Source organism: Eleutherodactylus coqui, chromosome 8 (genome assembly GCF_035609145.1).
Source record: "Eleutherodactylus coqui strain aEleCoq1 chromosome 8, aEleCoq1.hap1, whole genome shotgun sequence".
Lineage (NCBI taxonomy): Eukaryota > Metazoa > Chordata > Amphibia > Anura > Eleutherodactylidae > Eleutherodactylus > Eleutherodactylus coqui.
Genome location: NC_089844.1, coordinates 124,368,639 through 124,389,368, shown reverse-complemented (window position 1 = coordinate 124,389,368; position 20,730 = coordinate 124,368,639). Strand labels below are relative to the sequence as shown.

General features: G+C 45.2%; 2 protein-coding genes across 2 annotated transcripts in view; one reads left to right on the top strand and one right to left on the bottom strand.

Moving 5' to 3' along the window:
• PRKAR1B (protein kinase cAMP-dependent type I regulatory subunit beta) overlaps positions 1–4,510 on the bottom strand; it is a 186,003-nt gene extending 181,493 nt beyond the window's left edge. Inside the window, exon 1 of the mRNA XM_066576368.1 lies at positions 4,300–4,510. The gene's annotated coding sequence lies outside the window, so the exon portion shown is untranslated. The remainder of the gene's footprint in view (positions 1–4,299) is intronic.
• Positions 4,511–10,272: 5,762 nt separating this feature from the next.
• Positions 10,273–20,730, top strand: part of DNAAF5 (dynein axonemal assembly factor 5) — a 47,004-nt gene continuing 36,546 nt past the window's right edge. Inside the window, exons 1-4 of the mRNA XM_066576366.1 lie at positions 10,273–11,056; positions 12,405–12,589; positions 18,229–18,353; positions 19,197–19,315. Of these exons, the coding sequence (XP_066432463.1) occupies positions 10,525–11,056; positions 12,405–12,589; positions 18,229–18,353; positions 19,197–19,315 (961 nt within the window). The 5' untranslated portion in view covers positions 10,273–10,524. The remainder of the gene's footprint in view (positions 11,057–12,404; positions 12,590–18,228; positions 18,354–19,196; positions 19,316–20,730) is intronic.

Sequence of the window (20,730 nt, the reverse complement as noted above, 5' to 3'; positions counted from 1 at the left end):
AGCACTACTATATACCTACAGTGTACACTATAGCACTACTATGTAACTACAGTGTACACTATAGCACTACTATGTAACTATGGAACACTACAGCACTACTATGTAACTACAGTGTACACTATAGCACTACTATGTCTACTATGTAACTACAGTCTACACTATAGCACTATTATGTAACTACAGTGTATACTATAGCACTACTATGTAAGTACAGTGAACACTATAGAACTACTATGTAATTAAAGTGAACACTATAGCACTACTATGTACTTACAGTGAACACTATAGCACTATTATGTAACTACAGTGTACACTATAGCACTACTATGTACCTACAATGTACACTATAGCACTACTATGTAACTACAGTCTACACTATAGCACTACTATGTAACTACAGAGAACACTATAGCACTACTATGTAACTACAGAGAGCACTATAGCACTACTATGTACCTACAGTGTACACTATAGCACTACTATGTAACTACAGAGAACACTATAGCGCTACTAGGTAACTACAGTGTACACTATAGCACTACTAGGTAACTACAGTGTACACTATAGCACTACTAGGTAACTACAGTGTACACTACAGCACTACTAGGTAACTACAGTGTACACTATAGCACTACTAGGTAACTACAGTGTACACTATAGCACTACTATGTAACTACAGTGTACACTATAGAACTACTATGTAACTACAGTGTACACTATAGCACTACTACATACCTACAGTGTACATTATAGCACTACTATGTAACTACAGTGTACACTACAGCACTACTATGTAACTACAGTGTACACTATAGCACTACTATGTAACTACAGTGAACACTATAGCACTACTATGTAACTACAGTGTACACTATAGCACTACTACATACCTACAGTGTACATTATAGCACTACTATGTAACTACAGTGTACACTACAGCACTACTATGTAACTACAGTGTACACTATAGCACTACTATGTAACTACAGTGTACACTATAGCACTACTATGTAACTACAGTGTACACTATAGCACTACTATGTAACTACAGTGAACACTATAGCACTACTACATACCTACAGTGTACACTATAGCACTACTATGTAACTACAGTGAACACTATAGCACTACTACATACCTACAGTGTACACTATAGCACTACTATGTAACTGACTTACGGATTGTAATCCCTGCTAGCCACCATAAACCGCTCCTGCAGTCACACCGATTCTGCCATAACACGGCTAAATATCTGACTATTGTCTATGTGTATAACATCCCTCACTGTCCACCTCGCCATACCGTGCACATCTCCAGCCTGTTTACCTTCTGTATCACCCCATTACTTGTAGTATGTAAGCTCGTTGGAGCAGGACCCGCACCCCTATTGTTTCCATCAACTGATTACTATGTAACCGTGGTTCTGTAATGTTTGTACTTTTGTCTTTCTGTATTTCCCCTGTCTTTGTAAGCGCTGCGGAATATGTTGGCGCTATACAAATAAAGATTATTATAATTACTATGTAACTACAGTGTACACAACAGCACTACTATATACCAACAGTGTACACTATAGCACTACTATGTAACTACAGTATACACTATAGCACTACTATGTAACTATGGAACACTACAGCACTACTATGTAACTACAGTTGTACACTATAGCACTACTATGTAACTACATTGTACACTATAGCACTACTATGTAACTACAGTATACACTATAGCACTACTACGTAACTATGGAACACTACAGCACTACTATGTAACTACAGTTGTACACTATAGCACTACTATGTAACTACAGTAAACACTATAGCACTACTATACACCAACAGTGTACACTATACCACTACTATGTAACTATGGAACACTACAGCACTACTATGTAACTATGGTACACTATAGCACTACTATGTAACTATGGAACACTACAGCACTACTATGTAACTATGGAACACTACAGCACTACTATGAAACTATGGAACACTACAGCACTACTATGTAACTACAGTGTACACTATAGCACTACTATGTAACTATGGAACACTACAGCACTACTATGTAACTACAGTGTACACTATAGCACTACTATGTAACTACAGTGTACACTATAGCACTACTATGTAACTACAGTGTACACTATAGCACAACTATGTACTTACAGTGAACACTATAGCACTATTATGTAACTACAGTGTACACTACAGCACTACTATATACCTACAGTGTACACTATAGCACTACTATGTAACTACAGTGTACACTATAGCACTACTATGTAACTATGGAACACTACAGCACTACTATGTAACTACAGTGTACACTATAGCACTACTATGTCTACTATGTAACTACAGTCTACACTATAGCACTATTATGTAACTACAGTGTATACTATAGCACTACTATGTAAGTACAGTGAACACTATAGAACTACTATGTAATTAAAGTGAACACTATAGCACTACTATGTACTTACAGTGAACACTATAGCACTATTATGTAACTACAGTGTACACTATAGCACTACTATGGTATATACCTACAATGTACACTATAGCACTACTATGTAACTACAGTGAACACTATAGCACTACTACATACCTACAGTGTACATTATAGCACTACTATGTAACTACAGTGTACACTATAGCACTACTATGTCTACTATGTAACTAGTGTATACTATAGCACTACTATGTAAGTACAGTGAACACTATAGAACTACTATGTAACTAAAGTGAACACTATAGCACTACTATGTAACTACAGTGAACACTATAGCACTACTATGTAACTACAGTGTACACTATAGCACTACTATGTAACTACAGTGAACACTATAGCACTACTATGTAACTACAGTGTACACTATAGCACTACTATGTAACTACATTGTACACTATAGCACTACTATGTAACTACAGTGTACATCATAGCACTACTATGTAACTACAGTGAACACTATATCACTATTATGTAACTACAGTGTACATCATAGCACTACTATGTAACTACAGTGTACACTATAGCACTACTATGTAACTACAGAGAACACTATAGCACTACTATGTAACTACAAAGTACACTATAGCACTACTATGTAACTACAGTGTACACTATAGCACTACTATGTAACTACAGTGTACACTATAGCACTACTATGTAACTACAGTGTACATCATAGCACTACTATGTAACTACAGTGTACACTATAGCACTACTATGTAACTACAGAGAACACTATAGCACCACTATGTAACTACAGTGAACACTATAGCACAACTATGTAACTACAGTGTACATTATAGCACTACTATGTAACTACAGTGTACACTATAGCACTACTATGTAACTACAAAGTACACTATAGCACTACTATGTAACTACAGTGTACACTATAGCACTACTATGTAACTACAGTGTACACTATAGCACTACTATGTAACTACAGAGAACACTATAGCACTACTATGTAACTACAGTGAACACTATAGCACTACTATGTAACTACAGTGTACACTATAGCACTACTATGTAACTACAGTGTACACTATAGCACTACTATGTAACTACAGAGAACACTATAGCACTACTATGTAACTACAGTGTACATTATAGCACTACTATGTAACTACAGAGAACACTATAGCACTACTATGTAACTACAGTGTACACTATATCACTACTATGTAACTACAGAGAACACTATAGCACTACTATGTAACTACAGTGTACATTATAGCACTACTATGTAACTACAGTGTACACTATAGCACTACTATGTACTTACAGTGAACACTATAGCACTACTATGTAACTACAGTGTACACTATAGCACTACTATGGCTATAAAATGACTACTGTGTATACTCCTAGTTAGGACGTCCATGTCTCCGTCCGTCCCTGCTCGGTATGTACCCCTCGTTTAGCAGCAGGCTCTCGACAATCTCAATCTCCCCCAGGAATACAGTACCATCATGTAGTGTCCGCGGTGCACCGTGCACAGATGTAGCAGAGCCGAGTCTGCCACTAGGATCTCAGGCTGCGGCTCCTCCAGGACAAACAGCCGCATTATCTGAGAGTTCTCATCAGCAGTGCAGTCCTAAGTTATAGAACCAAGTCAGCTCTGCTGCACCTGCCGGGCCCCACTGCCGCATCACGGCCGTCTAGTACTGCACGGTGTGCCGCAGCGGACGAGAGGAGCAGAGCAGGATACACTGCGGGCAGGAAGCTGATGAGCGGGCTTGTTTACAGCGCTGCACGGGCGGCGGGGATGGAGGGGCTCCTTACCGGCACGTATCCCAAGAAGGCGGCAGGAAGAGGATGCTGCAGGGACTCTCCGAGCCGAGGGACCGGGGAGCTGGCAGACCGGAGCAGGGATGGAGAGGTGTCGGGGCCCGGGCTCCTGCGCTCACACTGCTGCCACTGACGTCACTCAACCTCGTTCTCGCGCATCTCTAGACTGCTGCTGCCTGGGACTGTCACTACTATCACTGCTGCCAGGGACTGTCACTACTATCACTGCTGCCTGGGACTGTCACTACTATCACTGCTGCCTGGGACTGTCACTGCTATCACTGCTGCCTGGGACTGTCACTACTATCACTGCTGCCAGGGACTGTCACTACTATCACTGCTGCCTGGGACTGTCACTACTATCACTGCTGCCTGGGACTGTCACTGCTATCACTGCTGCCTGTCACTACTATCACTGCTGCCAGGGACTGTCACTGCTATCACTGCTGCCTGTCACTATTATCGCTTCTGCTAGGGACTGTCACTGCTATCACTGCTGCCTATCACTATTATCGCTTCTGCTAGGGACTGTCACTACTATCACTGCTGCCAGGGACTGTCACTACTATCACTGCTGCCAGGGACTGTCACTGCTATCACTGCTGCCAGGGACTGTCATGCTATCACTGCTGCCTGTCACTACTATCACTGCTGCCAGGGACTGTCATGCTATCACTGCTGCCTGTCACTACTATCACTGCTGCCAGGGACTGTCACTACTATCACTGCTGCCTGTCACTACTATCACTGCTGCCAGGGACTGTCACTACTATCACTGCTGCCTGTCACTACTATCACTGCTGCCAGGGACTGTCACTGCTATCACTGCTGCCTGCCACTATTATCACTGCTGCCAGGGACTGTCACTACTATCACTGCTGCCTGTCACTATTATCGCTTCTCCTAGGGACTGTCACTACTATCACTGCTGCCTGTCACTATTTATGCTGCTGCCTGTGACTGTCACTACTGTCACTGCTGCCAGGGACTGTCACTACTATCACTGCTGCCAGGGACTGTCACTATTATCGCTTCTGCCTGGGACTGTCACTACTATCACTGTTGACAGGGACTGTCACTACTATCACTGCTGCCTGTCACTATTATTGCTGGTGCCTGGGACTGTCACTACTATCATTTTTGCAAGGGACTGTCAATACTATCACTGCTGCCAGTCACTATTATCGCTTTTGCCTGGGACTGTCACTACTATCACTGCTGCCAAGGACTGTTACTACTATCACTGCTGCCTGTCACTACTATTAATGCTGCCAGGGACTGTCACTACTATCACTGCTGCCTTTCACTACTATCACTGCTGCCTGGACTGTCACTACTATCACTGCTGCCTGTCACTACTATCACTGCTGCCTGGACTGTCACTACTATCACTGCTGCCTGGGACTGTCACTACTATCACTGCTGCCTGGGACTGTCACTACGATCATTGCTGCCTCTCATTACTATCACTGCTGCCTGCGACTGTTACTACTATCATGGCTGTCACCACTGTGTCACTACTATCACTGCTGCCTGTGACTATTATCACTACTGCCTGTCACCACTATCACTGCTGCCAGGGACTGTCACTACTAACACTGCTACCTGTCACTATTATCACTTCTGTCTGGGACTGCCACTACTATCACTGCTGCCTGGGACTGTCACTACTGTCATTGCTGCCTGTCACTACTATCACTGCTGCCTGGGACTGTCACTGCCATCGCAGCTGTCACCACTGCTGACACTATTATCACTGCTGTCACCACTGTGCCACTATTACCTTTGCTGTTAGTATTTAACACCATTGTCACTATCACCTCTCCCGTCACTATTACTGTCACCGCTGTGTCAGTATCACCTCTCCTGTCACTATTACTTCATTGCTGTCACTATCATCCCTACTGTCACCGCTGTGTCACTATCACCTCTCCTGTCACTATTACTGTCACCGCTGTGTCACTATCACCTCTCCTGTCACTATTATCCCTACTGTCACCGCTGTGTCACTATCACCTCTCCTGTCACTATTACTTCATTGCTGTGTCACTATTATCCCTACTGTCACCGCTGTGTCACTATCACCTCTCCTGTCACTATTATCCCTGCTGTCACCTCTCCTGTCACTATCACCTCTCCTGTCACTATTACTGTCACCGCTGTGTCACTATCACCTCTCCTGTCACTATTACTGTCACCGCTGTGTCACTATCACCTCTCCTGTCACTATTACTGTCACCGCTGTGTCACTATCATCCCTACTGTCACCGCTGTGTCACTATCACCTCTCCTGTCACTATTACTGTCACCGCTGTGTCAGTATCACCTCTCCTGTCACTATTACTGTCACCGCTGTGTCACTATCACCTCTCCTGTCACTATTACTTCATTGCTGTCACTATCATCCCTACTGTCACCGCTGTGTCAGTATCACCTCTCCTGTCACTATTACTGTCACCGCTGTGTCACTATCACCTCTCCTGTCACTATTACTTCATTGCTGTCACTATCATCCCTACTGTCACCGCTGTGTCACTATCACCTCTCCTGTCACTATTACTGTCACCGCTGTGTCACTATCACCTCTCCTGTCACTATTACTGTCACCGCTGTGTCACTATCACCTCTCCTGTCACTATTACTTCATTGCTGTCACTATCATCCCTACTGTCACCGCTGTGTCACTATCACCTCTCCTGTCACTATTACTGTCACCTCTCCTGTCACTGTCACCTCTCCTGTCACTATTACTTCATTGCTGTCACTATCATCCCTACTGTCACCGCTGTGTCACTATCACCTCTCCTGTCACTATTACTTCATTGCTGTGTCACTATTATCCCTACTGTCACCGCTGTGTCACTATCACCTCTCCTGTCACTATTATCCCTGCTGTCACCTCTCCTGTCACTATCACCTCTCCTGTCACTATTACTGTCACCGCTGTGTCACTATCACCTCTCCTGTCACTATTACTTCATTGCTGTCACTATCATCCCTACTGTCACCGCTGTGTCACTATCACCTCTCCTGTCACTATTACTGTCACCGCTGTGTCACTATCACCTCTCCTGTCACTATTACTGTCACCGCTGTGTCACTATCACCTCTCCTGTCACTATTACTGTCACCGCTGTGTCACTATCACCTCTCCTGTCACTATTACTGTCACCGCTGTGTCACTATCATCCCTACTGTCACCGCTGTGTCACTATCACCTCTCCTGTCACTATTACTTCATTGCTGTCACTATCATCCCTACTGTCACCGCTGTGTCACTATCACCTCTCCTGTCACTATTACTGTCACCGCTGTGTCACTATCACCTCTCCTGTCACTATTACTGTCACCGCTGTGTCACTATCACCTCTCCTGTCACTATTACTGTCACCGCTGTGTCACTATCACCTCTCCTGTCACTATTACTTCATTGCTGTCACTATCATCCCTACTGTCACCGCTGTGTCACTATCACCTCTCCTGTCACTATTACTGTCACCGCTGTGTCACTATCACCTCTCCTGTTACTATTACTGTCACCGCTGTGTCACTATCACCTCTCCTGTCACTATTACTTCATTGCTGTCACTATCATCCCTACTGTCACCGCTGTGTCACTATCACCTCTCCTGTCACTATTACTTCATTGCTGTCACTATCATCCCTACTGTCACCGCTGTGTCACTATCACCTCTCCTGTCACTATTACTGTCACCGCTGTGTCACTATCACCTCTCCTGTCACTATTACTGTCACCGCTGTGTCACTATCACCTCTCCTGTCACTATTACTGTCACCGCTGTGTCACTATCACCTCTCCTGTCACTATTACTTCATTGCTGTCACTATCATCCCTACTGTCACCGCTGTGTCACTATCACCTCTCCTGTCACTATTACTGTCACCGCTGTGTCACTATCACCTCTCCTGTTACTATTACTGTCACCGCTGTGTCACTATCACCTCTCCTGTCACTATTACTTCATTGCTGTCACTATCATCCCTACTGTCACCGCTGTGTCACTATCACCTCTCCTGTCACTATTACTTCATTGCTGTCACTATCATCCCTACTGTCACCGCTGTGTCACTATCACCTCTCCTGTCACTATTACTGTCACCGCTGTGTCACTATCACCTCTCCTGTCACTATTACTGTCACCGCTGTGTCACTATCACCTCTCCTGTCACTATTACTGTCACCGCTGTGTCACTATCACCTCTCCTGTCACTATTACTGTCACCGCTGTGTCACTATCATCCCTACTATCACCGCTGTGTCACTATCACCTCTCCTGTCACTATTACTTCATTGCTGTCACTATCATCCCTACTGTTACCGCTGTGTCACTATCACCTCTCCTGTCACTATTACTGTCACCGCTGTGTCACTATCACCTCTCCTGTCACTTACTGTCACCGCTGTGTCACTGTCACCTCTCCTGTCACTATTATCCCTGCTGTCACCTCTCCTGTCACTGTCACCTCTCCTGTCACTATTACCTCATTGCTGTCACTATCATCCCTACTGTCACCGCTGTGTCACTATGACCTCTACTGTCACTATTACTGTCACCGCTGTGTCACTATCACCTCTCCTGTCACTATTACTGTCACCGCTGTGTCACTATCACCTCTCCTGTCACTATTACTGTCACCGCTGTGTCACTATCACCTCTCCTGTCACTGTTACTGTCACCTCTCCTGTCACTTTCACCTCTCCTGTCACTATTACTGTCACCGCTGTGTCACTATTATCCCTGCTATTACCACTGTCACTACTACCTTTGCTGTCAGGATGAGCCGGCGGTGAATCAATTTTCTGCGATACTTCTGCTGTGCTCACAGTATCGCAGGACGGACGGCTTCCATTGACTGCATTGACTGCAATGGAAGCCGCCCGTGCGTTCTTCCGCACAAATTAGAACATGTTGCGATTCTCCCCCGCAAGAGGAAAATTGCAGCTGATTTCTGCTGGTGGGTATGGGAGAATCGCTGTACATGGCATGTCTATGGAGGGTTACTGCTGCAGAATTTGCGGCAGTTGTCTGGCCGCGATTTTCATCTCGTGTACACACGGCCGCCGAAAGGGCGCTAAGCGTGAAATTGCTCACTTGTCGGAGTCCCTTGTTTTTTAGCAGCCCGCCCGCTCCATTTACTTGAACGACAATTGCTCCTGTATAAAAAAAACAAAACATGGGCTTGACAGCCGTTTCGTGTAAAAGTACCCTTAAGGCAAAAACACATGGGCGCGTGCGTTAAAACGATTGCCGCTACAGAGCGTATTAGCGCATAAACTGGGTTTTTCTTTGACTATTCAAACTCCCCGCTATTGCGTGCAAGTTTTTAAAAAAAATATGCGTAAGAAAGAGCGCAAGACTCATCTTTTCTCGTGCGTAGCATTACTGTGCGAGAATCCCGCTAGTGAAGATGAAACCATTAAAATCGATGGTTTCGTTTTGTCCCGTTTTATGATTTTCACGGCCGCATAAAACACGGCCATGTGTTTAGCGTAAGCACACTCAACTATTTCCTTATCTCACAAGGCCGCTCTCACGTATGCGTTCACAAAACGCCGTGTCCGATACGCCGCCTTTTACCGCGATTTTGTGTGGTGTTTTCGAATGTATGATACATCATTTGACAGCTTTTTTTTAACGCATGCCATGATTGTGATGAGGTGCGTTAACAAGCGCTAAAACGCACGAAAATAGAGCAAACAGCGCTTAAAAATTGCAGTGAGCGCTAGACTACAATGGAAGCGTAGAAATCAATGGAGGTGCTGTACAGCGGTTTGAAACGCCGCAGTAAAAAGTGGGCTGTGTGAGAGCAGCCTAATGGACATGCTGCGTATTTTCCACATGCAAATCTATGGCGGAAGATATGCAGCATATTCGCTACGTTTGACCGGACACCTTGGTCCCACAACATCCAGGGTAGCACTTGTAATAGGAAGTTGGAGAAGCCCATAGCAACCAGTCAGATTCCAGATTTCAGGGCAGAAATGGTTGCTATGGGCAAATCCTTTATAGTCTTCCCTAGTTTGCTACAAAGGGTCCTTAGCAACTAGTAATTATGCAGGCGGCCATAACAAGGCCTTAGCATGGGTTGCCTAGCAACTACAACACACGCTGTTCGCCTGGTGTTCGCTGTTGATAAAGTTTCGCTTGTTTCAATGCGCCGTTATGAGGAAACGCTCGGTTACCAGGGGTTACCAGCATGGCGGCGGACGGTGAGCAACGTGCGGCTTGTGAAGTGTCTCAGGCCCTGGCCCGGCACCTCAACTGCCTGAATGACGATAACAAGAGCACCAGGAGGAAGGCCCTGGCCGCCATACAGAAGCAGGCCGAGGACCGGCGCCTCTCTAGCGGCGCCCTGCAGGAAGTCTTCGGAGAGCTGCTGAAACCGCTGCTCAAGTGCCTGGCAGACCCCATTGAGAAGTGCAGGGAGGTCGCCATCCAGACCCTCACCTACTGTGTGAGCCATGTGCCCCGGCCCGAGGAGGCACTGCCATACCTGGTGCCAGCCATCACCCAGCGCCTGGGGGGCCCTGAGCTGGTGGAACCCTCTGAAGAGCTGAGGCTGGCACTGGCCGAGCTGCTCACCCTCCTGGTAGAGGTGTGTGGCAGGAAGCTGGCGCCCTACCTGGACGACATGATCCGGATCCTACAGAGGGCGATAGTAGATCCCTTCCCGGACGTGAAGAAGGAAAGCTGCAAGTGTGCCACCAACTATGCCCGCAGCATACCAGGTAAGGGTGGGCATAGAGGTGTCACTGCCTGCCGCCCTCATCAGACCATCCACTTATGTTGCCATGGTAACACCATAAATATAAAACCTATTTTCTTATAGAAGGAGAACGTATTTGTATCGTCGCGCTCGTTCGCACCACCGCTTTAGATTTCCGTTTTTTTTTGCATTTCTGCCTAAAACAGAAAAAAAAACCCTGTCCCACTGATCACTGGGATCTTCTGAGCGTCCATAGCTAGTAGATGATGGATCCAAGCTGAAAGGCTTCCATGTGGTCCCGTTTTCGTGGTCTGGAACGTTCACATGGCGGACTCCGATGTGGAGCTTATTTGTATGGAATCTGCTTGTAAGATTGTGGCAGAAGCTGGCAGCTCTGCGGGCACGGGATCTGTTGCTTATCCGCAAGTTGTAAACTCCTCCACAAAATGCGCATCATAAACCGTGTCAGAAAGCCCACCGTTGGTGCAGGCTGTGATGTGCATCCGCACCGGACTTCACCCCGTCTGTTGGAAAGGTGAAATCTGTCATGGATCTGCATCGAAATAGACCACTATAAAGTACAGACACGGAGGCCATCGTTAAGCCTCTGGGGTGCCATAGCAACCCAGCAAGACCCTAAGATTACATCGTTGGGTTACAATGGGTGACAGAGGGAGCCCCCTCCTTTTGTCAATCTTTCACATGCTGTAGTTTCATTGACTGCGATATGGAAAGGGTTAAATGGCTGGGATCAGCGCTCCTTGCCACTAGAGCTGTAGACAAGCTGTGATCTGACAGCTAAACCTCCCGCTGCCCCTTGCCAGGCTTTTGATGCAGCGTCGTAAAAAGCCACATGCAAAGCCCCCTAATGGCCGTAAAAAAACGTACAGGTGGTTGTTATGGGGTTATAATCTTCTTTTTTTTTTAATGTATATTTCCTAGTCTGTAAAATCATCTAAAATGTGGCAACTTTACAAAAGTCTTGATTTTATAAAAAAAATAAATAAAATAAAACTAAACTAATCTACTGTTTTGTCTAAAGCTCCTATGCAGACCCATGGGTCTCCATGGTTACAGTCTGGAAACAAACCCTGCGTAGACTGATCCTGCAGTCACACTCCCCTGTTCCTCTGACATACTACATGTATGTAAGACGTCGGGGACGGCTGGGTTAGGCCTGGACAGGGTTTATTCACTCCGCGAACATGCATGGCTCAGCATAGGAGCTGGAGATACAAAACAGTAGAAGGGTTTGCATTTGGGCTATTAGCAAAGTTGCTTCAATTTGTATCTTAGATGCATTTGGCCAATGTGAACGTGTCTTTTAACGTGACCCTTTATCGATGATCTTTGGGATTTGTGTTTTTCAGAACACTTTCACATGCAGTCGGAGTCTCTCGTTAATCCGCTGATGCAGACGATCTCCCACCAGCACTCTAAGGTCCGTGTGGCTGCCATCCAGACCACGGGCGCTCTTATACAGTATGGCAATGGCAAAGCTGTGGATGATGTCCTCTCCCATTTAGCCCAGAGACTATTCGATGATGCGCCTCAGGTGGGTTATTACCATGAAATGAAAGTTTAACCACTTAATGATGCAGTTTTTTTTTTTTTTCCTTCCATTTTTGGTTTCTTGTCCCGCCTTTCAAAAAAATCATAAGGCAAGCTGCACACGACCGGGTCAGATTCCGCATTCTGTAGCCCGCAGCGGAATTCGACCCTGTGCCTAGCTGGCATCCGCACGTACCTGCTTTTCGTCTTTGCCGGCTGTACTGGGGATGGCCTGCACGACGAGCCGTCAGACATGCGCAATAAAGTGTTTTGGTTTTTTTTGTTTTTTTTTCTTTAATCCCAGCTTCTCCCACGTTGTCGCTAGGCAATGACACGGAATCCGCTACCTTTCTGCAATGTCATTGTGGAAGGCCCGCAGGTTGGACGGCTTCAATGGAAGCGGCCCATGCAGAATCTGCACAGAAATAGAACGTGCTGTGATTTTTTTTCTATTTATTTTTTTTATTTATTTATTTATTTTTTTACCCCCTCCATGAACAGAAAATCGCATAACTTTCTTTCAGCAATGTGGTTGTGTGAGGGCTCACTTTTTTTACTGGACGTTCTGTGGTTTCTGTTGGGATCATTTTGGAGTACATATGACTTTTTATGTTCTCTTTGTATTCAGTTTTTCTCTTTGAGCTGCGGTGACCATGAGAATACCATTCTGGTGTTGTGTTATTTTCTTCCCCCTGATGCTGCTCACTGACCATAATAAAAATGTGTTACTTTTATAGATCTGACTTTTACAGACACAGTGGTTTCAAATATGTTATTGTATTTTGGTTTCGGATTTTTTGATGAAAAAATGTTTTTTTGTATTTTTTTTTTTTAAAACCTTTCATTTTTTTCTAATAACAAAACTTTTTTTTTTTTTTTTTACTACTACTTTTTTCTTTTTTTTTCTTTTAGTCTACACAGGGGATTTGAACTTGCACACAGTATAATGCAATACTATAGTATTGCATTATACCACATTCTTTCAGGTAGTCTATCAAGACTTGACACAGGCATGTCTTGATAGGTAATCAGTCATGGCAGCCATTGCAATAGTAACCAAAAGGCACCACATTGCAGAGGGACTTTTAGGACCCCTGAACAGCAGACAAAGCGTTTAAATGCTATTGTCAGAATTGACAATGGCATGTAAAGACTAAAGGTCCGTTTACACGGGACAAATGCTGGGCAAACGATGCCCGACACTCATCCCTGTGTTTCCTCGTTCTCATGCTCCTGCATAGGAGCTAGCAGAGCTGTCTCGCTCGCAGAGCGGCCAGCAGGGGGCCGGGCAGTGCAGGAGATTTCTATCCTCTCGCTTCCCCGCCCCCCTCCATTCACATAACACAGTGGCCAATCACTATTGAACGGCCGCTGTTTAACCTGAATGATGAGCGATGAGCCATGCATATTATATGTCAAAACGTCCGAAACAAAATGAGGAACCCGTTCCTATACTTTATTTTAAAAAAATAACTACAAATGTTAAATCTTTTTTTTTTTTTTTAGGGTTTCATTTTTACCCCCAATAAAGCTAAAAACGGGAAAAAAGTCAGTGAAAAAGATATTTAAAAAAAAGTAGCCCCATATGTCATAGCAAGGATCAGACTGCTCAGTGCATGTGAATAGCAGTAACAAATGCTGATTAATGTGCTGCATTGTTGGTCTGGTTAACCCCTGTGCACTCTATGACATGTATATCATGGAAGGAGGAAGTTGAGTCGAAACTTTGTATGTATACAGCATATGGATGGCATAGGTTTAGCAGTTCAGCGTGTACAATCCACAGTGGGAGCAGGCTGCAACAGCGGGTGAGAACACAGTTAACCCCTTACATGCCATGGTCAGTGTACAAGGCTCACAAAGAAAGTGTGCTCCATTTCTTACATCATTGACCCTCTGTCATGTAATCGTGAAGGGCCTATGTCCTACCATGGCCTATATACATGGTATATAAGTGTGCAGATAATACACTGCAGTAATCGAGATCACAGGTTCATGTCCATCCCCTAGAAGGACATAAAAAAAGTAAAGGGGAAAAATAAAAATAGTAACCCTCCCCCTTTTGCGTACTGTTCACTTTGCTTAAAAAAATTCAGAATAAAAAAAATATACGTTTGCTATCACCGTATCCGTAATCACCCACGCAATACACACACTTTATCCCTCACGGCAAACACTGTGGGGAATAAAGCGGATGATTGATTTTGACTTGCAAAAAACACAAAAGTGATCAAAAAAGTCACACGTACCCCCAAATGGCACCAATAAAAAAAATATAGCTTGTCGGGCGAAAAAACAAGCCTTCACAGAGCTGCGCAGGGTCTTTAAAGGGTCTTTAAATGCTGTGATGCAAAAAAAAAAGTTCCAAGAGAAAGGATTTTTAGGCTTTATTCCCACAAGCGCATATCAGCCAGCTGTTTTGACGGCCGGCCGATATACACTGTGATCTGATGCATTGGATTCCAATGCATCAGATCACATGGCTGTATTCCTGAGACGTAAAAGCGCCTGGCCAGGCCAATATAGCACCGGGCCTTTTTCACGTCGGGCCCAAAAGATATTCCTGGAACTATCTTTTGGGCCGGAATACGTTGGTCACTGCATGAGCTCTTATGGGAGCCCATGACAGCAGCTGGAGGTGGGAGGAAGTTTAGCAGCATGGCTAAGCTCCGCCCTGTCCCGCCTCCTCCCATTGCAAAGAACGAGCAGGCCGGAGAGCAGAGGTGAGCCTGCGAGGGGGAGGGAGGGGAAACAGCATGGTGACTTCGGCGTATATACGCCGGGGCCCATGCCGTGTGAACGGATGCACAAACGGTTGATTTGTGTGCCCGTTCACGAGCTTCTATGCCCCAGATGGTAGCGTATATCAGCCGGCCATGAAAACGCCGGCCGATATATATACTAGTGGGAAAGACGCCTGAGGCTTTATTTCCCCAAGCGTATATCAGCTGGCCGTTTTCACTGCCGGCGGATATACGCCGTGATCTGTTGCATTGGATTCCAATGCATGAAATCACATGGCCGTATTCCTGAGACGTAAAAGCGCCCGGCCGGCCAATATAGCGCCGGTCATTTTTACGTTGGGCCCAAAAGATAGTCCCAGAATGCGTCGGCCGCTGCTTCCCATGACAGCGGCTGGAGGTAGGAGGGAGTTTAGCAGCATGACTGCTAAACTCCCTCCCTCTGCTTTCCTTCCCGCTCGCAGGCTCACCTCTGCTCTCCTCCCCGCTGGCTCTTTGCAATGGGAGGGGCCAGGATGGGGCTGAGCTAGGCTGTGCCCCTCCCCGCCCCTTGTCCGCAGCCAGCAATGGGAGGAGCTGGGACTGTGCGGTGCTTATTGCAAAGAATGAGTGGGGAGGAGAGCAGAGGTGAGCCTGCAAGGGGCGGGGGGGGGCGACAGCATGGTGACTATGGCGTGTATGCGCCAGGGCCCATGCCGTGTGTACGGGTGCACCAACAGTAGATTTGTTTGCTTATTCACGAGCTTCTACGCCTCAGATGGTAGCGTATATTGGCCGGCCATGAAAATGCTGGCCAATATACGCTCGTGGGAAAGGGGCCTTATTGTGCTAAAAAAGAAAAATTGAATAGGTTGTACATTACGTATGCAAAGTAAAGTGGAGATGAAAATCCCCAAAAATAGTCGTGTCCATTGGTCTAAAAGGGGTTAATGGCCAGAAAATCTGCTCATGTTAAATCATTTTTCCCATGGAAAAAAGGAAAATGATCTGTAAGATATAAGATAAACTTTAGAAGACGTGTGAAGTGTCAGCCGTTGGGATGCGGCGAGTTCAGTGTCGGTGTAACAGGCCGGAGGAGTAATCGGGGTGCATGGTCCTCCCCACACATCGTGTAAGGGTTATGATGGGTCACTTGTCCCAGATTTCTCAATCATTAGATTGGTCCTCTGCTATGGAGTGGGCTGGAGCAGCGCTTGCCAAGGAGGAAGCTCTTCAGTAGGATGGTTGGCATAACAAGCCTGAGATGCCAGCAAATACCTTTCACTCCCATCCAACAATTTCATCATTAAGTTTTTCAATCAAAACAAGCTGTTATTTAGTAATAGAAGCGTTCGCTGTTAATTGGGGGCAATTGCTTTCCATTAACGACGCTCGTTCCTGGAAGAAATGAAGACTTTCACATTCAGCTCTGAAATGTTAAAGGGACAGTTCACAGATATTTCTGCATTCAGAAAATGCTGTCCTATAAAGCACTATAGGGGAGGGAATGCCCAACCTGTGCAAATCAACCCTCCTTCTTACTCCCAGGAGAAGACACGTAGGGGGCCTATAGATACCTATACAGATTCTGCTATGATCAGCAGGTTTGGATGGCCAGCTTACACCTAGAGGGCATGTACATATGCAGGGTGCCTTAAAAGTCTGGAAATGCCCGTATTGAATGAAAACAGTTTAGTAGACCATGATCCAATTATGTATAAAAGCTGCGGGGTAAGTAGTAAATCTGTTGGGCCATGTCACCAACATGATGTCCATTTTGAATGCCACCATCATGGATTCAACTTTCATTTTTCCAATGGAAAGGTAGGTGTGTGATATATCAAACAGGCAGAGAATTGGACCAGAATAACAATGGTGTGCTTTATTTTAACGTAAATGTATTCCTTGACAGTGATTTTTCGTTATTAACGCCATCATTCACATTGTCTGTATCTGAAGAAGAACATGCTAAGATTGTCCTTGTGTCAGGTGAACAAACCGCCTGTGGCATCGCCGCAGATTTCAATTAACGCCATCCAACCAGACCACAGGGCAGTGGCCAAACTTCTTTCTAAATTCCAAGAAACGGGTTCTGTCGCTGATAAACCGAAATCAGGATGACCAAAAACTGTTACTGATCAAGCATCAATAGCTACTGTTATGGGCTCATTCAGTGAGTGCCCCCATCATAGGACTCGTCTGTCTCAAGAATAGTGGGGTTAGTCATGTCTCCATACAGCGAATTCTGTCTACACATAAATGGCCTCCCTACAGATTGCAGATGCGACGAGATCCGATGGAGGACGACCCAGATCATCAGAGAGAATCTGCAGGATGGGTGACGCAGCAACTTCAGATAAACCTTTGTTTGCCCTGTCAGATGCTGATCAGTAATGGAGGGAATTTGGGAAGTCTGGTTGAGTCAGGTTGGTTGAAATATTCTGTGATGACATGTGCTTCATTCACCTGACAGAACGATGATCTCAACACGTCCTGCTTGAGATAACGCCATCATTCACATTGCCTGGAATGAAGAAAAATGACTGCGCTAATATCAGAACAAATCCAGTTACGTTAAAATGAAGCACACCATTATTTTTCTGGTCCAATTCTCTGCCAGTTCGATATATCACACACCTACCTTCCAATCGGAAAAGGAAGAGTTAAATCCTAGATGGTGGCCTTCAAAATGGCCGTCATGTTGGTGACATGGCCCAACAGGTTTACCCGTTCGCCGCAGCTTGTATGCAAAATTGGATCACCATCTGCCAAACCCTTTTTAAAATTTATAACGGTGTTTTGAGACCCCCGCACTAATTTTGGGTCTTCCTATAGTCCCTACTTCGTGTCGACCTACAAGCTCATTTTAATTACCTAGCAACCCCTCTCTTATTCTTAATTTCATGGTGTCCTCCTTTTGCAGGTTCGACATGCAGTGACTGTTGTAGTTGGGAACTGGCTTTTGGATCTCAGGGATAGATACTCCTATTTCCATAAACTGATACCTCTTCTGCTGAGCAGCACTACGGACGAGATCCCTGACATCAAGTAAGTCATTAAATGTTCACGCTTCAAAGCTTCTTTGCTGCGAAATTGAGGCTTTGCGTCCTGCTTCCACTACAGAGCAAAGCTGATCGATGGGGAGATCAACCACCGCACACCATGTGATCATCATCATCACCGGGGGACCTTTCTGATAGTTTTTACGTTTTTAAAGGGGTTGTACCAGAATTGTGAGTTATACTATTCACAGGATGGGGAATCCTTTGCTGGTCAGTGGGGGCTTCGCCACAGAGGTCCTCACCGATCTTGAGAATGTGAGATGTGTCCCCCACTGCTTGTCACTGTGGGGTCGCTTCTCCTTTCTCCCACAGTGATGTCAGAATGATTGGAGCGCTGGCCGAGCATGCACATTAGGCGCTTCATTCATTTCAATGGGGCTGACAGAAATGGTTTAACAGCAAGCGCTCGTTTGTCTTCGGCAGTCTCATTGTAAATGAATGAAGCGCCAGTGTGACCAGTGTTCCATTTAGTCTTTTCCTCACTGGGGGGTTGCAATAAGTCCACATTGAGGAGGATGGGGGAAATGGGACACCCGTTCTGAGGATCACTGGGAGTCTCGGTGGTGAGATCCTCACTCATCGGCACGTTGTACCCTACCCTGTGGATGGGGAATGACTTGCAATTCTGGTACAACCCCTTCAATATCCACATTATAGTCTCAAATGTATCCAGTTTTTTTTTTTTCCCCTCCTTTTGTGTTACTTAAGTTTACCAAACCCCATTCACCTTCATTGTACTATATTTTGCTGGTGTCTTTTATAGACTTATTTGTTTTTTTCTGGGTTGTATTTATTTATATTTTATTTGTATTTTTTTCCTGAAATTCAGACAAACTGCTCTTGATTATTGGCAGAAAGTTGGCTTACAGTGGGAAAATGAAAATGAAGATGATCTGAAAGATAAGATGGACTTCTCTGCACCATGCCCTGCATTTTATCCACCTGCAGGTGAGCAGAATACATCACAGTTGGTGTCCTATGCTTCGGATAGACTCCCACGACCTAATACTGCTGGCCTATCTCATGGTACTTCCATCGATCAGCTATTGAAGGTGTGGCGGATACTGCTTCCCCTTCATTGTTTACCAGGCACATCTCTGTACATTTTGTTGTGGCTGTTCCTGGTACTGCAGCTCACTGTCGCTTCAGCCTATTCAAGGTGCAATATCTGGCACAGCCACTAAAAGATGTACAGTACCATGACTATTATACAATCGCCATACACATGCACGTTCGGCTCGGCTGAGTGTGCATGTGCTCTTAATGGGGAGAGGAATCCAATGTGTCCCCAACCCTTCTTTCTGCTGACCTCTGTGGGGGAAGAGTCAGGACACCCCCTGCACTTCAAATGGCCATCCAGTTCCAGCGTAATCTGTGGGCTCAACTGACATTCCTGTAATGTGTATGGCCATGTTTAGGGCATATTCTTATAAGTGAAGAATGCAAACAATGTTCAGGTGCATCATGGATCAGTTTGTAGCAGTCTAGGTTTTTTTGTTCAAGACACCACTGAAAATGAAAGGGACTGTTGGGATGTTAATCACAGGGCACATAATGGGCGCGTGATACCAATTTCCTTCTGCTAAGCGCCCGGAAATGAGACCGGATTCTGTAATGAAGGGATCACGTGTGTCTGGATGGTGGGCAACAACACTGTTGGATCTTCTCATGCTTGTTGTCAGATTAAACAATCCTCTCTGCTGGTGGTCTGTCTGCACCGTCCGGCGCCTGTTTGCCATGTGTGTATGCCCTCACATATCCACTGCTCCAACGGCTTGGTCAGAACAACCCTGGTGGGAGCGGATGTCTGAGTGCATCGTAGAGGCATCTAGTGGTCAATGATCTACACAGGTAGCCTCAGGGGGCCTTTTCATAGGGGAAGCACTTTTATGTCCTCTGGTGGAAAGACCCTGTGTCTGCTTGGACCACAACTGTAATCCTTTACACCTGCCTGAGACATAACTGCAGGCCGAGTTTTGCAACTATCCAAAGTTTCTATTTGAGTACGTTTTTTATATATTTTTTGTCAACGAGGGTTTTATAGAGAGAGATTTCACCGGAATATGGGAATGAACCGCTTTTTAGTGTAAATAAAATTCATTGTGTTTATCAGCTGGCAATAATCTTACTGCAACCTAAGAAATTACCCTTTCCAGCACAGAACTGCATACAAGCATAACCATTAAAGGACTCCTTTCTCTTCTCTAGCCTTGGAAATAAAGGTTATACACCCTTGTACTGTTTGGGGTGTTATTGAGCATCTCAGCATTATATTGGCCCACTATGGTATATTATATAAGGCCTGCTGTTATTGAGCCGGTTGGCATTATATTGGCCCACTATGGTATATTATAGAAGGCCTG